The sequence below is a fragment of the Rhododendron vialii genome, chromosome 8a, assembly GCF_030253575.1.
Source record: "Rhododendron vialii isolate Sample 1 chromosome 8a, ASM3025357v1".
Lineage (NCBI taxonomy): Eukaryota > Viridiplantae > Streptophyta > Magnoliopsida > Ericales > Ericaceae > Rhododendron > Rhododendron vialii.
In genome coordinates, this window is record NC_080564.1 from 12,106,534 (window position 1) to 12,131,260 (window position 24,727).

General features: G+C 38.8%; 1 protein-coding gene across 5 annotated transcripts in view; it reads left to right on the plus strand.

The window, feature by feature from the left end:
- The window catches only part of LOC131336651 (uncharacterized), a 37,962-nt gene extending 15,103 nt beyond the window's left edge, over positions 1 to 22,859 (plus strand). Inside the window, exons 14-36 of one of the 5 annotated variants that reach the window (XM_058372558.1) lie at positions 745 to 893; positions 4,150 to 4,205; positions 4,296 to 4,509; positions 10,862 to 11,281; positions 11,358 to 11,635; positions 11,841 to 11,926; positions 12,018 to 12,104; positions 12,222 to 12,483; positions 12,569 to 12,994; positions 13,704 to 13,800; positions 17,242 to 17,564; positions 18,052 to 18,165; positions 18,317 to 18,484; positions 18,618 to 18,746; positions 18,840 to 18,929; positions 19,084 to 19,190; positions 19,280 to 19,428; positions 20,268 to 20,350; positions 20,427 to 20,522; positions 20,679 to 20,801; positions 21,015 to 21,098; positions 21,707 to 21,850; positions 22,323 to 22,859. In XM_058372558.1, the coding sequence (XP_058228541.1) occupies positions 745 to 893; positions 4,150 to 4,205; positions 4,296 to 4,509; positions 10,862 to 11,281; positions 11,358 to 11,635; positions 11,841 to 11,926; positions 12,018 to 12,104; positions 12,222 to 12,483; positions 12,569 to 12,994; positions 13,704 to 13,800; positions 17,242 to 17,564; positions 18,052 to 18,165; positions 18,317 to 18,484; positions 18,618 to 18,746; positions 18,840 to 18,929; positions 19,084 to 19,190; positions 19,280 to 19,428; positions 20,268 to 20,350; positions 20,427 to 20,522; positions 20,679 to 20,801; positions 21,015 to 21,098; positions 21,707 to 21,850; positions 22,323 to 22,658 (4,021 nt within the window). In that variant the 3' untranslated portion in view covers positions 22,659 to 22,859. The other 4 variants (XR_009202900.1, XM_058372559.1, XR_009202901.1 and 1 more) reach the window with 4 other exon arrangements.
- Positions 22,860 to 24,727: the final 1,868 nt, after the last annotated feature.

Below are 24,727 nucleotides of genomic sequence, written 5' to 3' on the forward strand. Positions count from 1 at the left end.
GGGAGTCATGGAAGAAAGCAAAGCCAGAGTGACCCATGGCAAGAAAGACAGAGCGATAGGGATATAGATAAGAGTAAGAAAGCCATACTGGCCTCACTTGATGAACTTGAGCCATCCAATATCTTTCTATCAGTGCCAATTAGACATTTCACGCATGGTATGAGAGCTTAATGCTTTAATTTGCAAAACTCAAGTCTTTAATGGAAGAATGTCAACTACACGTGGCACACATAGCTGATGGCCTTACTGAAGTGCATGTTTAGAACAGTCTATGTAACATGGGGTTACACAGAGAAGATAATTCCTTTGGGCGAGTGAATTTAGGATCCAATCAACATTGACAATCAGTTTTCAAATATTTTTGTTATATCTCTCGTTATAGCATCATCTTGTTTTATGCATGAAATTGGTCAAGACACCTTGTAAGTTGTAATACAAGTTACCGTAGAAATTAAACTGAAAACATAAAAGATACAATTTTTTTTTGCAATGTGCAGGTGTCCTTGATATAAAATTAGATGAGTCTGACACCTAGATAGATAGCCTTCTATGTAACATTTAAGTTACAAACTTTGGTAGTGTTTTGGTCGCGGACCTTACACAACTTGTTTTAAACATACGTCCTGTTGTAGCGGTGCAATTTTCTGCAATTGAGGTTTGGTTTTTCATTTGTTGCATCTTCATGCGTTTAAATATGTTTCTCCAATGATTATGACTTCTACTATCCTGGTACATGTTTCTAAGGCACTCGGCTCTTGCCAATCAACCTCGAGAAGCATCATATGTCTCATTCCAGCTTGCTGAGCGAGGAACCTATTTGACCTCTCCCATCCGTCTATCGCTCTTAGAAGCTAGATCACTTGCTTGGAGAACGCGCATAATGTCAGAACAAGGTTTGTCCAGTGCCTGTCCTCCCTAGATATTGACTAAACAATCTTGTGCTTAAATGTGAAGTCCTGCTATATCCTCTGAAGCCAACAATCCAAACCAAACCCTTCAATGGCTGTGCATGTGGGAAGGAGGTTAAGATCTGATGTATGCTTATAGAAGACCTTAAATTAAAAACATAACATAATCATAAACCTCTTATAAGGTAACAAGATGATAAAAAAAAGAAAAGAAACGTAATTGAATCCAATCCAATCTGAAGCGATTTTATCTCCCAACGGATTTTCACCTTCTCCAGCGCTGTTTTTTTTTTTTTTTTTTAACGGCAACAAAAATATCATTAATCTTGACATTGTTACAAGACTAATAGGAGCGTGCCCAATCTGAGATCCAAACCTACGATTGGCAAGAAACCAATCAAAAGACACCCATTTGGGACAAAGCCCACCTGAAAGGGCCAAAGCCCAAACACCCTATATGGGTCTAAAAATACCCAGATCAAAACATATACAGGACATGAATAACTAATGGCCTATCTGCCCAGATCAGAAAAAAATCCGCTCAATAAATGGGCGAAGCCCAGCCTAAACACCACATCCTAACCCTAACCCATCCACGGATGAACCCATCCCGCCACCCAAACCAAACGTTGCCGACCACCAAAACCTAGGCGAACACACCACCACCTGAACAACTTAATCGGACTGCAAACCCTTATCCATCAGACTTTGAAGACGATGAACAACGCCGCCGTCTACCTACATCGCTAAAGCCCCGAGAAACCTGCCAAGAAGCAGCCACTTCAACCCTTACGAACGGCTGGAGACCCCGGCAACCAAGGCATGAAACACAGCCGCACACCACCATCGCGGAATCGCCCATTGAAAGCTTGAGCATATCCAAACCAGCAAGCCAAGGATTGCGGCCACACCACCACACTAGTCATGAGCTCCCAACACCGTTAGGCCAAACTGGAATCACTCAGGAGTGAATCGGCTGGAAGCCGCACGATCCTCGCCCCCATACCCACGACCACACGTCGTTGTTAAGCAAAACCAGTTACACCAAGTGCGGTAACCGGCGGTTGATAGAAGCAGAGGGGAGACGAGGTGGGAGAAGGAGCAGCGACAAGGAAGAAAGGAGGAGAGGAGACTTGCAAAAGAGAAAGGGAAGGGGAAAAGAGAGGAGAGGAGGGAAGGAGGCAGCGCCTCCCCCCAGGCAGAAAAACCCTAGATTTGAATGTAGAGAGACAGAGAGTCTAGAGAGAAGCTATTGGGAAAAGAGAGTCGGTGCCATGAAAAGCATAGACGAATTTAAACATTTCCGAACTGCGGTAGTACAAATCATTAGGTGTATGTAATAGTTTGTATAATCTTTCTTTTGTTTGGTATCTAGTTCCATCTTTTTCCCCCTTTTTTTTGAGCCAAGGGATTTTGAATACAAGTCTATGAAACTACTTCACCTTTGGGTTCACTTACACGAGTAGTGGTGGTTGCTAACTAGTATTGGTTAATGTTTGGTGTTGATGGTGTGGTAGTAATAAGAAACGGGTCAACATTTTCTACACTTAAAAAGTGGAAAAAAAAAAAATTTGTGCCATATTTAATTGAATTTTTGTTGACTATATTTTTCGTCACACCAAATATCGAAAAATATATTCTATGAAAAATTGTTCTCTCCAAATTTTTTAAATTTTTTATTCGATTCAGATTCAAGTTTCTTTTAACAAAATAAAATGAGGAAGAGAGAAGATGATGCATCAAAAAATTAGAGTCAACCTTGGTGATAAGATTTCTCCCTCATTTTAGGATTCTATCCAGATTTAGTTATCAAAATAAGGTGGATGGAGATTTCCTTAATGAAATAAGGGAGGAAGGGGTAATTGGATTCTTTATATAAGAAGAATATATAGACAAAATAAAACAACAAAGAGTGTCGTGAGTCTCGTGACCAGATGCAAATGCCAAGTCAGCAGTCCACATTGTTGGGATAAAAAATCGGAGATGCTGCCATCAGAGGATAAATCATCTTCTGAATATGAATTGTAAGGATGCTCTTTCAATATGCAAAACTCTGTGATGGCCATTGGGTCATTGCAGTCAGGTATTTCACACCTGGGGCTGGCGTGTCTACTCATGATCGAGAATAATAACTCTGGTACCAGTTTTAATTCTGGAATGGATAGGTAATCAGGTCAAAATATTTAGATATTTGTCCAGCTCAAATTCTAAGGTTCTCAATGATGGTTTAAGATTACCAAAATACAACATTATGAAAGTCCATCTCAATAAACATCTTTTCTGGCAAGATAATCCCTAGTATGTCTCAAATACGACACAAACCCCCATGATAATGCGGGCGTTTACAGGCTTTGAAATTTATTAAGTACCCTTGGGCCATCTCAGACACTCAAGACTTGAGTAAACCGAATGTGATATTCTGGTTTTTTTAGATGGACACTCCGCTGGAAAGCATATTTAAGTTTGAGTATTTGGGAGATTGGTCATAATATCAGGTATGAGTATTGGGAAATTTGTCCAATAGAGCTAAAAATTAGTTAACTAGGCAAAAGCACGGACACGTGTATTGACCTCGCAATATGTGTCTGACACTCTCCGGGCACATGTCAGATACACATAAATATGTTTAATTACATGTCTGATTTGTTATATTTTTTAAAGTAGGACACGTTGCGGATACTCTAGGGCACATTGGGGACACATTAGGACATTAGAACGCTTTTAAAAGATTGCTCATAGTAATGACTTCAATTGTTTCGTTCAAGGGTATACGTATATAATGACTCTCGATCTGTATCTTCATAATCTGAATACTATTTGTGTCTTCTTCTTTTTCTTTTTCTTTTTTATGTACATAAATTTAACAGAAACAATGGATTAATATTTTACATGAATTTCTAAGTATTATCTATAATGTAAATGTTTTCTTTGACGTATCCCTAAAGTTTCCGTGTCCTAGTTTTGGAGAAGTTTGTCGCCGTGCCTGTGTCATGTCCATATCCGTGCTTCTTAGTGTAAGGGTACAAGTTTGGTTGTCATAAAATCAGGAGGGGTACGTGCCCCAGGGTGACTAGGTAATTCCATGTTTTAGTTGATCATTTCATTCTCTGATTCTTTTGTTTTATTGGTAGTTGTGGAGACTCGTTGTGTTCCTTTATGGGAGAATGTATCCTTGACCATTGGGATCTCCCATAGGGACCAAATTATCACCTCATTAACCTTTCCCTTTTCATTATTGAAGATTCCAAAACATATCCAGGCCCATTTATCGTGGTTGACATCTCAAGAAAAAGTGAGGTATTTTCTCAAAATATTTTCAACTTTTCTTAGTTTCAAAAGAAACTCTGGTTATCTGTTTAGTCATGTTGCTTTATTGATACTTTTTAGGATGGTTTGGCGATTGTGGTTTCTCCTTTATTGAGAATACACAACGAAACTAAATTCTCAATGGAGCTTTGTTTTCGACGGCCTGAACAAAATGAAGCTCAGTCTGCTTCTGTGGTGCTCAAGACAGGGGATTCAATTGATGATTCTGTGGCAGCTTTTGATGCTATAAGTTTGTCTGGTGGATCAAAGAAGGCATTGACATCTTTAAGCGTTGGTAAGTGTTAACTAATCGGGCTGAATTGTTTTCAAGAGCAGGAGACTATTTTTCCTTTATGGTTTCTACCAAAGTAACAATTAGAAGTTTCTTTTAAAGCTGTGATGTTGTGAGACCTTAGCAAGAGAAGGACATGCTCTTTTATTGCTGTGTATTCACAGTAAAACTCTTGGTGCATGGATACATTTTTTTTTTTTGGAGGGCCTCCTAGTGTAGTCGATGATTTGCGATGATTAGGGGACGAAATCATATCAAATGGGTCAAATTGGTCAATAGAAAGGACATAATGAAAGCTTGGGCTCCGTTTGCAGTGTATGCAAAAAATGTATACCTGAAAGCCCTTTTGTGTGCTTAAACCTACGTCTCCAAGAAGTTGGACATGTTTGTATGAAAAAGTAATGTGTTAACTTCATATGTTTTTTTCAACTATACATGAACCATTCAATGTTCATTACATAACCTAGAACTCTGGAAATATTTCATCAAAAAGCTTTAGTATCTAAGGAATAATTATTTCTAGTCGTGATTCTGGTGATAAAAGGGCGGCCTGGGTGCAACGGGTAGTCACAGGTTTGAGTCACAGTGACAGCCTCTCCCCTTGCGGAGGTAAGGCTGCGTCAACCCTTCGCCATAGTAGATGTAGCCTTGTCCACCAGGTAGCCTGTTTTAGTCATGTATCTGGTGATGATTCTGCGAAGTACTTGTAGTACTAAAAATTTTAAGCTGCTGCTTGTAATCCAAGTAGCGGAGGTATTCACTGGCAGTTCTCCTTTCTAATTGACTTCTATAATGCCTTATTTGCCTCTTGTGTTGTAATATTGCTCTTGCTGTAAATGATGATTCGATTTGCAACTACATTCTGTTAGTTATACTTGGTGTTTCTTAATCAATGAGCATAGGGATGCAATTGTCTTCATTTGACATGGACATGTCTGTGACTTGTGGTAAAACTGTGTATGCGAGGTTTTGCGTCACATGGTTCCCAGGAAACCAAAATTGCCATGATGCTCATGCTTTATTCATGCAAAAGCAGTTCTCCATTAGTTATATAAGAAGAGGGTAGGCCAGAGTTTATAAATGAGAGCAGCAACAGATCTAAAATTGAGAAAAGGCATCTTTTGGTCACAAGAAAACTAATAGACACTTGTTGACGCCAAGATCTACATGGTTTCTGACATCTCACAACCATCCGACCATGGATAAATCATTCAGCTTGTTAAGTAACCATTAGTCCCAAAAGCTTAAGCGGTTAGAAAATGGGCACAACAATGTATATCTAGTTATCTAACACCCTACCTCACTAGCAACCCCGTCTTGCATGTGGAGATACAAATTTTTATAGATAGAGCGAAAATAATATGAAGGGGAGAAGCAGGATCCAAACGGGGAAGAACTGCAAGCAGAGAGACTTGAACCCTAGATCTCTCACAACCTGAGCTCTCTGATGTAGTCCCAAAAGCTTAAGCTGTTAGAAAATGGGTCCAAGAATGTACATCAAGTTATCTAACACAGCCAAGTAACCAAGATCATTGGTATTAATTACTCATGTTTAGTGTTACTGATTAAATTATCATGGTTAATCATGGATACTCTGCAATTTTCATAGATTGCTCTTGTATTTAACGGTAATTTATAACCCTTGGTAGCCGTTAATCCAATTCTCTTACGTGACCAGTTAATCATGGATACTCTGCAATTTTCATAGATTGCTTTTGTATTGAATGGTAAATTATTACCCTTGGTGGCCGTTAATCCAATTCTCTTAAGCACCTTGATTAGCCATTCAGACACTGCATCAAAGAAGCCCTAACAAGTGCTGCTAAATAAATATCTATTAGCATGGATTGAATTAATGTCAGTCTCTTTTTTAATGTTGGTAAGAAAAATATCATAAATCACAAGTTTTAGGCATTCTAAGTCACTTCGATGAATTCGCACGAGGTAGTTTTCATGAAGTCAATTATCCGAGAACCAAGGCATGTTCTTATATATGGAAGGGTTTTCCGGTCGGGGCTTGTTCACAGACATAGCAGCCAAGCGAAATGAGCATTCTTGGTGTTATAAAGGACTTGTTCATTTAAAGAGGTGTAATGAGCATTATCTATGTACTATGCAAAGTTTTACCCAAGGATATTGCAGATTGGAAGGTAACTGCAAATAAAAAATCTACAGATTATAGGTTTTGGATTGTTCAACTTAAGCCTCCTCTTACCGAGGCCAGCCTTGTAGATGCAAAAATAAGTATCATTGTCCACAACATCATGTTAACTGTTAGGAATTATCCAGCTCTAGCCCGAGTAAATATCTTTAGTGCCATAGCTTCATTAAAATGTTTATTACTCGTATTTTCATTCTGAGTTTTAGTTAAATATTAGAAATGTAGAATATATTATAACTCTCAGAGTTTGGAGTTGTGATGTGATGTGAGCTATTTGGGGAGTTAAAGTCTTTCAGTGTTGACGAAAGGACTTTTATTTTATTATTTTATTTTTTTTGATAAGTAAAGGACTTTTTTATTTTTTATTTTTATGGATTCATGGTAAAGGACTTGATGTTGAAGTGTGTAGCTCCAAAGATTGGATGTAGACTGATCATTTGATTGTTTAATCAACTTCGTTTTTGCTGATTACATATGTGATCTAATTGGTCATATTATTTGTTGACTGATAAATATTGTTCGCTATTTGTTACCAAGATGATTATGACACCAATATTTTGGGGGAAGTTATTCAAACAAGCAGTTGGTTTGGACTTTGGATCCGATGGGAAGCTGATAGACTTGGGTGCGAATTGGAAACATTTACAGAGACAATGGTTGTCTTGTTGGTACTGAATGAGCTATATGCAGAACAAACCTGCTAGCTGACTCCCGATATCTAATATACTGCTCTGTAGTCTGTAGACTCTACAGTGCTACCAGACAATGTTTTAAAATTCGGATCGGTGAGCGAACCGAAAAAGGAACCGGGCGGATGGGACCGGAATCAAACCGTGATATCATAAATATATGGGTTTTTTACCTCTAGGTCCAGAAAATAGAAAGTAATTCCCACCAGGTCTCCTCTAATTAATGAAACACTAAAACCCTATGAAAGTGCCTAAAACCCTAAACCCTTAAATTGCCTAACTCCTAGGGCACCCTATGAAAGTGCCTAAACCGCTAAAACCCTATAATAGGAAAGTGCACCCTAAAACCCCTTTGAAAATGCCTGAAACTAAACCCAAGGGCTCTATGAAAGCGCGTAAATCTAAACCCTAGGGTAACCTCAACCCTAAAACTCAAAAGTACCCTAAAACCCTAAAACCATATGGTACCCTAAGATTTAAGGGCACCTAAGGTAAAACCCTAGGGTGACACTTCCATTAATGGTAAATGTATTTTTGTAAAAGTGGACCTAGTGATAAATAAGTATTCCATCTCTCCTTAGTGAGAATTGTTTGTCACTTTTTTGTACTTAGAGGTAAAAATCTATAAATATATTAAATATATACATATAATTAAAATGAGCATGTAAAAATGTCTTGGAGTGAAAAGAGGACCTTTTTTTAAACAGAAAAGAGGAGGACTTGAGCTAGGAACAAATTCTTGACACTTTTTACCTATGAAGCACCGACACCTCTAAAGGTCGAAGTATCGCAGTGTCAGGACACGGGGACACGGGGACACCGCGGGACACCTCGGAGATACGTACGGGACACGCCACGTGGCGTGTCCCATATTTTAATATTAAATTTTGAGGGGGACACGGCGGGGACACCGCGGGGACACCGATGGGGACACGGCAGGGGTCAAACTGTAATTTTTTTTAAATTTTGGGGGCCAAACTGTAATTTTTGAAAAATTTGGGGGTCAAACTGTAATTTTTTTTAAAAAAATTTGGGGCCAAATTATATTTTTTTAAAATTTCTGGGTGCTAAACTATAATTATTTATTTATTTATATATATAAATAAATAAATAAATATACACGTGGCGTGTCCCCCGCCGTGTCCGTGTCCCCATTTTTTTAGAATTCCTGTGTCCCGGTGTCGGTTTTGGTGTCCGTGTCCGTGTCCGTATCCGTGTCGGTGCATCATAGCTTTTTACCAATCCCACATCGGTGGATTTTAGAACTGTTGGGACCTCTTTCGCCTATCTAATGCTCCTTTTGTCAACAAGTGTGCTAGTGCAGTGAGTGGGTCCATTACCTACTCATCCACGAGCCCAGCTTTTGCGGGAATGGCCACTGATTGGTTGGCAATAGTTTAAATTTTGAATAGGCTGGGTTGCTAGAACTCTAACGGACAAAGGGCCGGTTGGCCCGCCAACAGGAAATTTGAGGCGGTTCTCATTAAAGAGTCCGGTTCTCTAATAATAGCAGTTTTGGGGTCCACCCAAACCGGACAAAGGGCTGGTTGGTGTGCCAACCAGCCCGATCGGCCGGTCCAGTCCGGTTTTTAAAACATTGCTACCAGATATAAATAAAATGAAGGGTGAGAACTACGGGCCTGTTTGATTGCAGGTTTGGGAGATGGGATAGGATTGATAAGGTGGTGGAGGCTTTAGAAAACATGTTTGGTTGGATTTTTAGTGAGTGGATTACAAATCCCATAGGATTCTCAATACCCCAATCGCATGGGATTAGCCAACCCGGGGAGGTGTTACGACCAATCCTGTCCAATGGGATTGGTGGTGAACAGACTATAATACCCTCCCTTTTTACATATATTGACACAATTACCCTCTTCTCTCCTACATAAATGAAGAAAACCAGAGAAGGCAACACCACATCGTCTTCTCCTCCAAGACTGGCAACAACATCCGTTCCAAATTAAAATACAATTGAACCCAAAAAAATCACAAAATCACCATTAGTTCAAGGAGAAACCAGAGAGATCATTTTATACGCAAAAGAACTAGTAACAAATAAACAGTAACAAAATTTTGGTTTTTTTTTTTGATCGGCACAAATCGTTGACGCCATCAAAACTCGAAATAAACTGTAACAAACTCATCGCGGCGAACATGACAGCGCTGGATCCGGCGAAGGCGACTCTGTTCATGGCGGGGGTGGCGCTCTTGGGGGATTTTGCTGGGGAGGATCCTGGGGCCTAGGCGAGGGCAGATCCGGCCAGCAAGGCGAGGAGAGACAAATGATTTTGGGCGAGGGCAAATGGGTCTCTCTCTCTCTATAACTGATTGTGAGTGAAATAGATGGTTTTAGAGAGAGAAAGGGGGTGGGGTGGGGAGAGGAGAGTATAGGTGGGGCGTGGAAGACACTGGTAAGGGTTGATATTATTTTTGCACAAGGGCAAAAATGGAAATAGACATCTCAATCCAATCCTATCTCATGTAAAACAAACATGTTAGATAATAATCCTATCGTTTAATCCGGTGCAAAACAAATATGCAAATTACTAATCCCACCTCATTACCAATCCCTTCTCATTACCAATCCTTATCCTAAGCCCACCTCATTACCATTACCAATCCCCTCGAAACGAAACCTGCAATCAAACAGGCCCTAAGAAGCAATTTGATCCATCTCTGAATTTTCACTTATTGAGTTATGTTCTCCCTATTGATGCAATCCTGCCAGAAGAAGAGACCGGCGCCTGCTAACTGGGACTGAGAGTGGTGCTCTTGCTAACATAGGATAATGTTAAGCTCCACGATCTCGATTTTGGACCAGTAGTTCCTCACAACAATTATTTGATGCTTTTGTCCTTTGTAAAGATGTGAAACAGAAATTTCTTTTGTCAATACGGAGCAAACTAAATCATTTAAAGTGATGTTGTCATGCAACATTTACTGGATGATCCACTAAACAATTACTACGGTGGCGTCTTCAATGTTAGTAATACACTCAAACCTATGGCATTTCATGATTTTTTTTAGTTCAGTGTCTGTGAGAACCACTTCGTCTAGCGGAATCCATAATGATCCTCCCTGTGATTCCTTAAAAAAACCATAGTTGTGATGGAGGTGAAGGAAATTTTTTACCTAGAAGATCTACCTGCTTGACCCGTGAGCCTGGGCAACTCGCGCCATTTCTTACTGAGGGAATCCGAGGTGCTACGTTTTCTGGTTTCCAAGTAAAACCCTTGTGATCTTGGGTTATAAGCCTTCCAGTTCCATATTCTGCTGCTGTTTACAGATAGCATATTTGAGAGCGTATTAGACCAAAAAGATTGTCGGTTATTCCTTTAAGAATATGTGAACTTCATGTTGTACTGCTGTTTTATTCGTTATTCTTCTGATAAAAGTGGAAACTTTGGTTGAGGAAGCACAATTCGGAGAATGTGCTCAAGTTTATCTTCTTCAGGGGATGGTTACAACCATGAAATTAATGTTATCGTAAATGAATTTGCAGGTAACTTCTTATTATCTTTTAGACCAGAAATTACAGAGTATTTAACCATTGCTAAGAAATTACTATCATTGGAGTGGTCAGATGATCTTAAAGGTGGAAAGGCTGTTCGGCTCTCTGGAATATTTGATAAATTAAGTTACAAAGTTCGGAAGGCTTTCCTTGTTGAACCAGCGAGATATTCCTTCAGTACAGTGTGTTGCTCCCTCAGATATGAAGGTGGAGAAGTTGCTGATTTATTTTTCCTTGTTCAAAGTGTTGTAAGGAATATACCTGTTATACAACCAAACAACCATGGATATGCCCCAGGAAATTGGGATTCACCACTAGCATTACAGGAGCAGAAGGAAATCTTTCTTCTTCCTACAGTTAGGGTCTTCAATTTGTTGCAGGAAGAGGTTCACGTGCTTTTAACTGATATGGGTAATAGCAGAAAACGGTTTGTACAAAAATTTAAAGTGTATATTTGCTTTCAGTACTAATATCCATCTTGCTGCAGATCCATGTGCTGCTATGGATCGTGGAAACATTGGGAACCAGGCAACTATTCCTCGTGGGTCATCTATTGATTTGTATGCTAACCCGGTCACGATATACTTCATTGTTACTTTGACTGCATTCAATTCAACCTGCAAGCCGGTTAATAGTGGTGACTGGGTTAAGAAGTTACAGAAGCGAAAAGATGATGTTCATTATCTGGATATTGATATTGATTTTTGCGGTGGAAAATATTTAGCGTCATTAAGATTGTCTCGTGGGAATAAGGGTGTGTTGGAGGTGATTACTTGCAACCCATTTGATAGCTCTTACTTCTTAGACAATCTATTGCTCATCGCATAAAGTTACTTAAACTACAAGTTGCAGATTTAGCCATTTGGAATGTCTCTCTTTGAGTTCTGCACTTGTAACTACAAATTCTTCGGCTTATTTATTTCTGCTTGTTTGAAATTTGTGGGAAAACTGAATTCTGTGTTGTTTGCAGGTGGCTATCTTTACCTCATACACACTGAAAAATGACACTGATATCTCTTTTTTCTGCTTCGCACCCCATCAGAAGCCTCTTTCTAGGTAGCATTGATCTGATTATATTTGGGCAGATTGTGCAACTCATTATCAGTACTTGTTTCTTGCCACACTCGTTAACTTATAGTATTTGCAGGGATGAAACTGAAAAGCTTGGCTTCACGATTCCTCCGGAGCTTGGAACTTTTTTGCCCCCAAAGTCCACCAAATCTTGGTTCATGAAGTAAAATAATTCGCCTAACTGCCATTTTTTGCATTCCCCTTCATCGCATCCCAATGCAATGATTGAAATATCTGTCTCTATCTAATAATGGCCAACTTATCTACATTTTGTTCCCAGAAAGAACAAGGTGTGCCTGAAATTGTTGGAAGAGAAAGGATCTGTGGTGATGTTGGACTTGGATGCTTTGTCGGGCCTTACAGAGATAAGCGTGGAAGTAGAGGACATTTCTGGATTTAAGTACCTTACAAAATTGGGGGTTTCTTTAGGACCATCTACAAGTGAACTGAATGTCACGTCACAGATAGTATCCATGGTCCCACGATATGTTGTATCCAATGAATCAGAGGAAGCCATCATTGTCCGCCAATGTTATTTGGAGGTTTGTATCCATTGTGAAGGTGTTTTTTGTTTGGATGGGTCAAAAAGTTTCTTGAATTGAATTCTTGTCTTTTCACTTTGGAAAGGATGACATGGAAGGGATGATTCCTATCAACAGCAAGCAAAAAATAGCCTTGAAGTTGCTGAGTGGAACTAGCAAGAGGGAAATTAGTGGTTTTGAGAGATTTGTCCGAAAACACAGGAATACTCATGATGATTCCATGGCATTCATCCAGTTTCGACCAGATAAGGCTGGATTGGGCTGGTCAGGGCCAGTATGTGTGGCTTCACTGGGGCGCTTTTTCCTGAAATTTAAAAGACCATCAGATTTTCTTGGAGAACAATCTAGCCAAGTAACTGCAGATAGAAACATTTCAGCAGAATTTGCAGCTGTTCATGTTGTGGAAAGAAGTTCTACTCTTGTTTTGCATTTCCACAAACCACCGGATATCAATCTGCCATATCGTATCGAAAATAGCTTGCATCAAGCATTCATCACCTATTATCAAAAGGTTGTGTCATTGACCCTACCCTTCTTAGAGCATCTCCAGTCAGAATTTACAAAAATTAGTTTTAAAACTGTACTTTGCTACCTTTCATACATAATTTGAAGGGTGGGTTAGTAGAGTGCACTCCAACAGACTCTACAAATTCTACTTATTTTTATCATTTTATATCTTCAGTAAATTAAGAACAAATTTACCTCCCTTTCTTTTCGATATTAGAATTTGTTGTTGCCATTTATTTATTAGATATTACAATCTGGAAAATAGAAATCATTTTTCAGAATATTTATAGAAAAAAATTCTAGGAGAGTGGAAAAGTTTTGAAAATTTGGTAGTGAAAAAACCCAAGAATAGTTTAGTATTTATAGGCAATGGAAAGTAACGAAAGGATAAAAAAATAATAAATAAACATTCAAACGTACTAACTTCCAACTATAAATAATCATTGAAATTGAAAAAGTAAATATAAAAAGGAAAAAATGTATTCTTTAATATTTCTAGATAGACGATAGAAATTTGAAGGGTGGATTAACCTTTGAAGGTTCTACCGGAGCTCTTAAAACATGATAGAACCTTCAAATCTCTTAGTTTTTAACATTTGGTACCTCTGCTAGAGATGCTCTTACAAATTTAGGAGATGCAAAATTTAGATTGTGTTATATATGTTTACCCGATACCATAGTTACCTTTTGAATTATGAATGGGCATTTTCCAGGATTCAGAGGAGCCAGAGAATCTAGGTTCTGGAAGGAGTGTAGATTATGTCTGGGATGACTTTACTCTTCCACGAAGGCTAGTGGTCCAAATTAATGGTAATTACTTCACTTCAAAATGTTTTTGATGATGTTGATGATATTTTGATCTAAATATGTTTTGATGCTGTTTGTACGTGACTGTCATCCTGGTCAATTAAACTCAACGGGCACAAAGTTTGAAGCTGTCTACTCTTTCCAACATCTCAACTCTTATCTAAATCTTGTTCGTCTGGTGATTATTTAGACAAGAACACATGCTTTTGAGATCATTTTTTAGATTATCTTTTCGGGGTTAGACTCATGTGGTTAGGCTTACGATATTGCTTGTCACACATGATGCTAGTGAGGAATGAGCGCAATGTTAAGATTAATCACGAGGCTTGGCAACCATGCGAACTCATTAACTATGTTTACCATGACATTAATTAGCTTCCATGCATGGGGAAATTGGGTTGTCATATGCTTCTGTCTTCCAGATGCCATACATTCCTAAGATGGCTATCTCAATCTGCAGAGTGTTATTCTCTTTTATGTGGTGGTAATATCAGGTCCCGGTGGTTTTATGTCACCAAGACTTGATACACACCACTCTTTTGTTTGAGTTGAAGGGTTACCTCTTGGTGTAATGGTGAAAGCTCAGTTCTGATTTTTGGAAGGCAAGTCAAGCAACTTTGACGGTACCCAAGTTCCATTCGCCAATCCTTATTCCGGATGCCCCTAGTGAGGAAAGGTCATGCGTTATGCCAACACCCCTTGGTAATGAGTTGGTATGCTGGAGAAGCTGGAGAAGATCAGAAGACACATGTACCTCAGACATGGAGTTCTGCAAACTTGTTAAGTAGTGATGCTTGCCCAAACTTTCTCTATCTTGCCATTGGTTGGTTATCCCTTGCTTGGAGACAGTGTTCCTTGGGACATAAAACTTTACCTGAATGTGGAACGAGAATGGGAACATCTTAGACCACATATCTTGTAAAGACACGATAGGGAGGACTTTTGTGGATCACATGATTGGTATGTATTAAGGTACTTTTAAGTGTTCCAATATTTGGTAAAAGCTACACAATTGGTGAAATATAAATCTAAACAAATTTGTACTTGGTTTAAAAGCTTCTAAATATCTAAAGCAGAAATCCTATGAGGACCGACCAAAGCCCACCAAAATCATACCGACGGCCACCGCCGGGCCATCTCCGGCCACCAGACGGCCGATCAGAGCCGTCCAAAAATTCTATAAAAAAAAACCGAGGGGGCCGGCGCGGGAATCAATGGCATCCGATGTGTGTATGGTGGTTGGATCAAGCACCCAATTTTTCGTGTATATTTGTATATACACGAATGCCTGAAAAATAGGGTGTTTGATCCAACCACCCTACACATATTGGATGCCGTTGATTCCCGCGTAGGCCCCCTCGGTTTTTTTTTGAAGAATTTTTGGACAGGTCCGGTGGCCGGAGACGGCCCAACGGTGGCTGTCGGTACGATTTCGGTGGGCTTTGGTCGGTATGGCTAGCAACACTCTATCTATAGTACTCATGTTTAAAAATATTTTAAATTTTACTCTTTAAGGTTGTCTTACAGATGGTTTTGTGGCCCCTTATCAACTCTCGTGTTACCTTTACTTCTCCCTTTCTAGACTTTAAACAAATTGTCATCGATATCTATATTCTTATTCAGAAAGTCTAGGCTTACCGCACGCATGTGGGGCCCACTCCGGGTTCTACAAAAATACATAAAACTACCCATAAATTTTAAAATAATTTTTTATGGAGCCCTGTAAAAAAATAGCTCCAACGGATATCGGTAAGCATTTTTTCTGGATTCGTGGGGTGAAATTGCTCAATTTTGCCCATACGAATCCAGAAAAAATCCTAACCGATATCCATTGGAGCTGATTTTTTACAGGGCCCCAAAAAAAATATTTTAAAATTTATGGGTATTTTCTGTATTTTTATGGGACCCAGAGTGCACTCCACACGCGTGCGTAGACATGTGCGATAAAACTTGTGTGGTGACTGTAGCAATGCTGATTCTTATTGGACTAGTTGTAGGCAAATTAACATGGAAACATGTTTGGATGGCTTTGGGCATAGTTGTTAAAGGCACTCCTAGGCGCAAGCTATGTAGCACGGACACGGCAATTCTAAAAAAAATGGGGATACGGACACGACAGGGGACCCGCCGCATGTATGGAAAATATATATATATGGACCATTGTATATGAAAATTTTCACAAATTGTATATTTTTTTCCAAAGGCATAATTACAATTTAACCCAAATGTTTTGAATAATTTCATATTAACCCCAAAAAATTTTAAAAATTACATTTTGACCCCTGGCCGTGTCCCCAGCCATGTCCCCCGTGTGTCCCCTATCAAAAAATAATAAAAAATATTGTGTGTGTCCAATACATATCCCAACATGTCCAATATGTGGATACGGCGTCCTTTTGGAGCGTCTGTGCTTCATAGGGCGCAAGGCGAGCCGAGGTGCACCCCCAGCGCCTTGCTAACCCCAGGCGAGGCGACTTGAAAAAAGCGACAAGGCGCAAAAAAGCACGCTTCTTTCAAATCGATCAAAAAAGTGAGCTCTTTTCAAAAAAGCGCACATAACACAATTATTGTCAGAAATAAATATTTTTTCACATAGGTGTGTCTCTCTTCAAAAAGGCGCGCGCCTCGCCTTGTGCCTCTGGCCTCATGCCCAACAGAACTTTGTGCCTTGGTGTGCCTTTCACCCTTGACAACTATGGCTTTGGGTAGCTATGTTTATTGTGATGAAACAGGAATGTACACATACATTACTTGTATTGGGGTTCTCAAGTAACTATGCATGAAAATAAGCGGCTTTGTTAAGAAACCAGTCCTCCTTTATTGATCTGGCAAGAACATCAATAGGGGTTCAAACCCAGATGAGGGGAGCCGGATACCAAGGTCTCTACACTGGGCCAAGCCCTTTGCTCTTAGAAACCAGTCCAATAATGAGATAAGTGACTCTTTTGTGAGTCCCTGATTTGATATGCCTGTTACTTATTTCCTCCATGACATTCAATTTTTGTGAACTTGTCCCCTAAATAATGGCCAATATGAAAATGCCTTATCAACAATTGCTTTATGAATTCCAGTCACATATTTTGGTTAGTGCCTAGGGCAATGCACGAGTTGTGCGTGTGTGCTGCAACTTTGTTCTTTTGTGTGCATGTTTTTGTTTCATCTAGTCATTGAATCGATTCCTAGTACAACTCATGCTTATTTTGGATCACCTATGGAGGATATAATTCATATGCTTATTTGTAATTGTCCATGTATCTGCTGTGTAATTCGCAAGTTTAAAAATTGAATATCTGAACTACAATACCTCCAATTGTGGTTGATTCGCCATCTTCTGGACTTTCTTTTTTCTCTTTAATGCCGAGAGCATAATGGTTCAGTGAACCTTTTTCTTGGGTAGCTTTACACCATATTCATGACTAAATATGTAGAGTTGTCCTCTTGTAGGTATGAATATTTTGCGTGAAATCAACTTGGATAAAGTGCGAACATGGAAACCATTTTATAGAGTCAGCCAACGCAGGGGGTTGGGATTTCATTTGCCATTAGATAAAAAGCTAGGAGAGCGGGAAAAAACTAGTGTTGGTGAATCAATGGGCCTTCAGATGGTAAATGTGGGATATGAAGTATATGCAGACGGCCCCACACGAGTGTTGCGGTTCTGTGAGGTTCGTGATAGTCACAATCAAGATGTAGTTTTCCACTCGAATACAAAGATACGATTGAGAATCTCCTCTTTTGCTCTCCACTTAGTTGAACATGCCAATCAGGTTAGTTTCTGTTTATTAATGCTTATGTCACCTTGAACACTTCTTATTAACCATATATTGCTATCTTTTTCTTGTCAATCCAAATTTTAATGATCAATCATCAACTTCGAAACTGCATTTCTAGAATATTTGTTAACATTGGATCATTACGATTTTCTTGATTGGAGCTGGTGCAACAATTTATTTAACGTCTTTGCTTTCCCAATGGTTTTCTGCTTCACTAGTTCTAATTCTCTCTTAACTTCCAAAATCTGTGGCTGGTCATGAAAAATGTTTGAGCTTGATGGAAAAGCATGTACCCTTCCCATCTTGTGGCTGGACATTAATAGGTGCAAAGATGAGTATCATTTCTTCCAGTTTACATCATAGGATTCAACAGTCCTTTTTACTGTAACAAAAAAAAATGGAGCCCAAGGTTGCTAGTAGTCTTGCCTTGTATTGTGAGTTAACTACCGCTAACGATTCGTGTCTTTTGATACTTTAAAAGGAGAGAGATACTGATGCTTCAAGTTACGCACCTATCATAGTTCTGAGGCTTGAAAACGTCAATTTGGATTCTATGCTTACTGATAAGCACAAGTACAATGAATTGCGGGTGCAGGTATCCTTTTTATGTGCTGGTGCATATTTATGTAGTTCTATCTCTCTTGGATCTGTGCCTTCAATTTGCTTCATTTTGAATAATTTAGAAGTTCTAAAGTTGGAATCCTTCCCCAGGTTTAATTCACTTCTTACGTCCTTGTCCAATGCAGTTACTCAGTATCGATCAAAAATGGGTTGGAGCTCCTTTTGCGGCAATGCTTCGCAGGCACCAATCGGACTACAGTTACATGAACGACGATATTCTGCGCGTCGTCATTGTCCTACTTCCGTCCAGTTCTAATGTCAAACAAGTCAAGTACTCGTCAGTGGTTCTGCAGGTAAGAGAAGAAGCAGAATTGTTACTTTTTAGACACATTCTCTTGGGCTATTGTATATATTTTTGTTTGCTTTGCCAAATGTCTTATGAAAACTGATGATACGATATACTGATAGTAATCAACCATACCACAGCCACTTGATTTGAATCTTGATGAGGAGACACTAATGAGACTTGTTCCGTTTTGGAGAACATCCCTCAGCGAATCAACTACTCGAAGTCAACAGTATTACTTCGACCATTTTGAGATCCACCCAATAAAGGTTAATGCCTCAATTGTGTACATGTCTTTAGGATCTTAGTGACTCTCTTCGGTAACTGTGGTGATCTTACGTGTATTGTGTATGTGTTTGAAGATCATAGCAAGCTTTCTTCCAGGGGACTCATACTCCAGTTATAGCTCATCACAGGAGATGTTGAGGTCTTTGCTGCATAGTGTGATAAAGGTCTGGCAAGAAGCACTTCACTTCTTTTTTTTTTCTTTTTTTTGCCTGTTGTTTTGACTTCTTGGCATTACTAGATTCATTGCTTGCCTATTTGTTTTCTTCTGTTCTCTTGTTTTTCATGAATTTTCAGGCCCCATCTTGCTTTGTTTTCTAGATCCCTGTCATAAAAAGTGCGACAGTAGAGCTCAATGGTGTCTTGGTTACTCATGCTTTGATTACCATAAAGGAATTGTTTATCAAATGTGCGCAGCATTATTCATGGTCAGTCTGTTGCTCAACTACTGTTCTTTGGGTTTATTTTTTGATATTTGCAGCGGTTTGTCCCGCTATAAAAAGTTATGTCTTTCCAGGTATGGCATGAGGGCCATCTATATTGCCAAGGGGAGCACGTTGCTTCCACCAGCTTTTGCTTCTATTTTTGATGACTTAGCATCATCCTCTCTTGATGCCTTTTTTGACCCGTCCAGTGGCCAAATCCATCTTCCTGGTTTGACAATAGGTACTCTCTCTCTCTCTCTCTCTCTCTGTGTGTACTTTTGTTATTTTGGATTGAAATGAAAGAAACACATGAGCTCTTCAAACATACCTGCGTCAGTGACGGACTTTTTTAGATCACCTATAGTCCCAGAAGCTTAAGCAGTTAGGACATGGCCCAACAATGTGTTTCAAGCTATCCAACACCAGCACAGGTGCAAACCAGTTTTTCACATCAAGGAGAACCAAAGCTACAGTATCATGTTTCGAACATAGACCATTTGTTGTCTTTAGAGCTGAAGCTGTTAGGGAATGGGCCAAACATATCAAGCTATCCAAATGAGTTGACTTTTGTCAGTCTAATTTTGTTTGTTTGCCTCGATAATGATTGGTGAAATTGATCGGGATTGAGATGGCTTGAGAGGATGCAGGAAAAGGTTATATACTGACCCACAGCCTTGGTGGTGTTCACAAGGATGTTTCATGGACAAGTAAAAATGTTAATTTGATGGTAAACAGTTTGGTACATGCTGCTTGTATAAAGTGGCATTTAGAGGTGCATTAGAAGCAAATGTTTTCTTCTCTAACTTATGTTCTTTTTAATTTGATACTGCGCCATCGTGCATAATATTACATATTCAGATTTTGGAAATGGAGGATCAGAGATTATGAGTTCCTGTCCTAGATGGCTACTGATTCTGTGCCATTCGGCATTGAGATATTGTTTTCTAGTGAAACCCAAATATTTAGTTAACTGTAAAGGATTACGATGATGCAGCTGTTGGTCTTCCTTGCTTTAACTGTGTCTCCCGCTATCCATGTCACATTGTAATCCATTGTCAATGGTTGAACTGTCAAGGGCAGGTACATTCAAACTCATCAGCAAATGTATAGATGGTAAAGGATTTTCTGGAACAAAACGCTATCTTGGTGATCTGGGGAAAACCGTAAGTTTTCATGTTCTTTCAATTTCAGATTTGATTCTATAGTTGCCTTCAATTTTGTATCCTGTTGGTTATCCAGATGAAAACAGCTGGGTCAAATGTACTATTTGCTGCAGTAACTGAAATATCTGATTCAGTACTGAAGGGCGCAGAAGCAAGTGGTTTGAAAGGAATGGTAAGTAATCTTTTCCTATTCATACCCCATGTGTTCTAACTATGGTTTCTTTAGGCCACCTACCGTTATATTAATGGATGTACTCTAAACTTTTCAACAATTTAGAAAGTCCTTAGCTGGACAATTTCAAACTTTTGGGTCCATGGTTTTCTTTAGGTTAGTGGTTTCCACCAAGGAATTTTGAAGTTGGCTATAGAACCGTCAGTACTGGGTGCTGCTTTTGTGGAAGGTGGCCCAGATAGAAAAATTGAGCTTGATCGAAGCCCTGGAATTGATGAGGTATTCTACATTTCTGTGACTGGTTTTGTGCATTAGTTTTGTAGTAGAATTGGTTTGGGGTGATTTTGGGTTTATGAGCTGAAATGCTGGTCACGTGCACGTCATTAGAGTCCATAGTTTGTTATGCCACTTCCTATGTTACCATGCCAATTCCTTTATAGCTGGTGTTGAATGTGAGACCATAGAGTAATTCGTCTATTTGGGAAAATGCAGTTATATATTGAAGGGTACTTGCAAGCTATGTTGGATACAGTGTACAAACAAGAATATCTGAGAGTCCGAGTTGTTGACAATCAGGTGACTTGGTTTCTTTTCAATATCCTTTTTTTAAATTATGTTCCCATTGTGGCTCTAGAAATTTTTGCCAGGGTGGTCGTTGAGAAACTTGGCTTTACAAGCTCTATTAAGACAAAACGTCCCAGTTAATATGATAGATCTATTTCTAAAAACTAACAAATCAGTGGTGGCTCCAGAAAAAACATCTTGTTAATATCTCAGATCTATTTGAAGTTTAATCTTGAACCAATGCTTTATTTGTCTCTTGAATTCCAATTAGAACATTTTAAAGCCGATTTTACTTTGTTAATGCCATCATGCATCGTATTGAAACAATATCTCATGTCAAATTTAATGATCCGGGTAATGTCTAATTCTCTTAGGCTCGTTCGAGAAAGCATGTAGTACTCAATGATTTTTCACATGGAGATGGAACGCTAAACAAATAACTTCATGTTTTACAGTTGTGCGTTTTCGTCCTTTGGCTTTGGTGTAGAAATTATAGTCCGTCCCAATTGATGTGAGAATCACCAGCAAAATTATCATTTAAGTAGATCATGCCAAACTAGATTCACCTACAAAATTATTGTTTGTTGTTACGATTTTCTTCCCATTACCATTCTCTACAGGTGTTCCTCAAAAACCTGCCTCCAAACAGTTCCCTTATAGACGAGATCATCGATCGTGTGAAGGGTTTCCTTGTGAGCAAGGCATTGTTAAAAGGAGATTCTTCAATAACTTCACAGCCTTTACGCCACCGACGTGGTGATAGTGTATGTCTGTGCACTATTTAAATTCGATTTCTTTCCTTTCATGTACCTGCTATGCGGTTTTCAGCATACAAGATCTATCACTTATCGATTTTGGTTTCCAAGTGTTTGTCTGCATTTGAAAGTTTTATGCATTTTTATCACTTAGAGTATCTATTGGTGTAGTTAGATCCTCTTCCTTTTTGTTCTTATGCAATCTAATTTGGTGCCAACTTGCTTAATGCTTAAGTCCAACACCATATGTCCAAGGTGCAACAGGAAACTAAAAATTATGTTCAGGGTGGTTTCATAATTTTCCAAACCATGGATTTTTTTTGATCTACTACAAATAGTTGCACTATCTTACTGCCTTTTTGATGTATGATAGCTTGGGTTTTGCAATGTAAAATAGTACATCTCTTGTTTTAAGGTAAAATAATGTTCATTTCTTTTCCGAAAAAAAATTTGTTGCACTATTTGACCTGTATTGTTGCAGGAGTGGAAAATTGGGCCGACAGTGGTGACTTTGTGCGAACACCTCTTGGTGAGCTTTGTGATTCGTTTACTCAGAAAGCAAGCCGGTAAGCTTATTGCCAGAACGAAGTTGAAGGAAAAATTCGTGGGTGATGATCAGAAAGCCATTATCCCGACATCCGCCAAACAAGGACAGAAAATGAAGCTTTTCTGGAAGTGGGGAATTGGCAAGTTTGTGGTGTCGGCTATATTTGCTTACATTGACGGACGGTTATGCCGCAGTATTCCTCATCCTGTAGCGAGGAGGATTGTGAGCGGCTTTCTGTTAAGTTTTATTGACAAAAATGAGGATGAATGAATTTACTAGAGGATAATTGTGATCTCTGATTTGGGTATAGGGGTACAAGCTGCGACCCCTTTTGTATGAAGTAGGTGTACATATTTTTTTCCACGGAAATGTGTATATATCAGTGATTTGCAATTCAGTATAGGGACTGGAGCTGTAAAGGCTAAAATGTATGTCCAAATTGTGCAGCCAATTTTTGGAGGGTTTATGCTCTCTCTCTCTCTCTCTCTGAGGTTTGGAAGACCATATATTTCATGTACAGTATCTGCTAATTGTTTTGAAGGTGAGGATGTATCTTTGCTGCTGCTTTTTTTTTTTTTATACTCATCCAAGCAATACTTGAACATGACTACCCGTAAGGAGTTTTCAGTTTTGTCAGCATGTCTTGCTTGATTATCTAATGTGTGCTTCTTTTGAACTGTAATAAGAACCTCAGCAACCATATCTCAGACTAAATGCAGCCTGACAGCAATATGCATGTTTTTGTGCTTTCATGGTACATCTGTTTTTTAGTTAGATGGATGGCACTCTTAATGGACTTTTGCTGCAACCTCAATCTCCAACTATTCCCTCACTTGTGTTTGTCATAGTGTTAATATATCCAGTAAAACATGAAGTGTCGGTAGTATTATTGAAGCTCTTATGCCGTGAGGGTTTATAGAGTTATATCTTCTTCATAATTCATCAATTCATTCATATAGTGAGTTGGCTTCACAAGAATCATATGAAATTTGATATTCGGTTGCTTGCATTCATAATATTACGCTAACATCTCTCCCAAACTCAAGTATGTCTACCAACTTGAGTTTGAAAAAAGAAATCAGGGGCAGCCAAAAATCAGAAGCCAGGAGAAACCAGAAAGAAAACCAAGAGAAACCAGAAGTGAAGAGTATAAGAAAACTAGGAGAAACCGAAAAAATTTGGAAGAAATCAGGAGCAAGGAGTGGGGACTATAAGAAAAGATCGAGATCGAGACAGAAGGAAAGCAGCTGTGGCGATGCTGCAGTTGTCAAGGCAATACAAAATCATATTAGAAATGTGAGCCCGGCAGACGGCAACGAAGCTTAGGCTGCCTACCAGAGAGCAAGCATCCCACATGGCCTAGATCTTATAAAAAATTGGTCTCAGGTCTATTATGTGAATTTTATAAGTTCACAAATCCACCTATTAGTTTTGTAAGATGTCAAGTCCAATTTTAAAAAGTTTATAGTAGGGTAACATAGGGTTTAGACACTTTCATAAGGTTTTAGGGTATATTTTTCTATTATAGGGCAGGGTACCTTAGGGTTTAAGCACTTTTATAAAGTGGGTGCACTTTCCTATTATAGGTTTTAGTGGTTTAGGCACATTTATCGGGTTTATGATTTTAGGCACTTTCAAAGGGTACCATAGGGTTTAGGCACTTTCATAAAGTACCCGAACATGTGGACTTGTAGGCTTAGAAAACTAATAGGTGGACTTGTGGGCTTATGAAATCTTTTTGTGGCTCTAATACCAAGTTAAGAAAATTGAAATTTGGATTGACAAGAATCTTGTTTTCATTGATGTTGTACTTATTAAACACAAGTCTAACATACCTTTATACAGGGCTAGGAAACATGCATAATAAAGAAACCGAGACTAACTACGAAACATGAATAATTATCAAGACTAAATAGGAAGCATAATAAAACTTAAATTACATGATAACATAATATTTTCTAATATTATGCTAACAGTTAGCATCAAACTAGTTTTAAGTATTTGGTGGTGTTTTCATACTAGTGAATTTGTTGTGTCATCAGCTTTTTACCATTCGAAAATTTTCCCTATATATTGGTGGCCTATACAATTGCTTCTCTTAATTATCCTTCATTAATTTTTACCCACCACTCTTGCGTAATTAATCGAGTTAATTAATTAAAGTTAAAAAAAAGGCTAGTCGTTTTCGCACTTTTTTGAATAGATTAATTAACTCAAGTTTTCTAGACCTTTATCTTGCCTTTAAAAAATTTACCTGCATATTCTCTACATCCATGTTCTTTAAATGCACTGGAAATCAAATAAAGGCATCTGATGAATTGTTCTCTTTGCTTCTACTT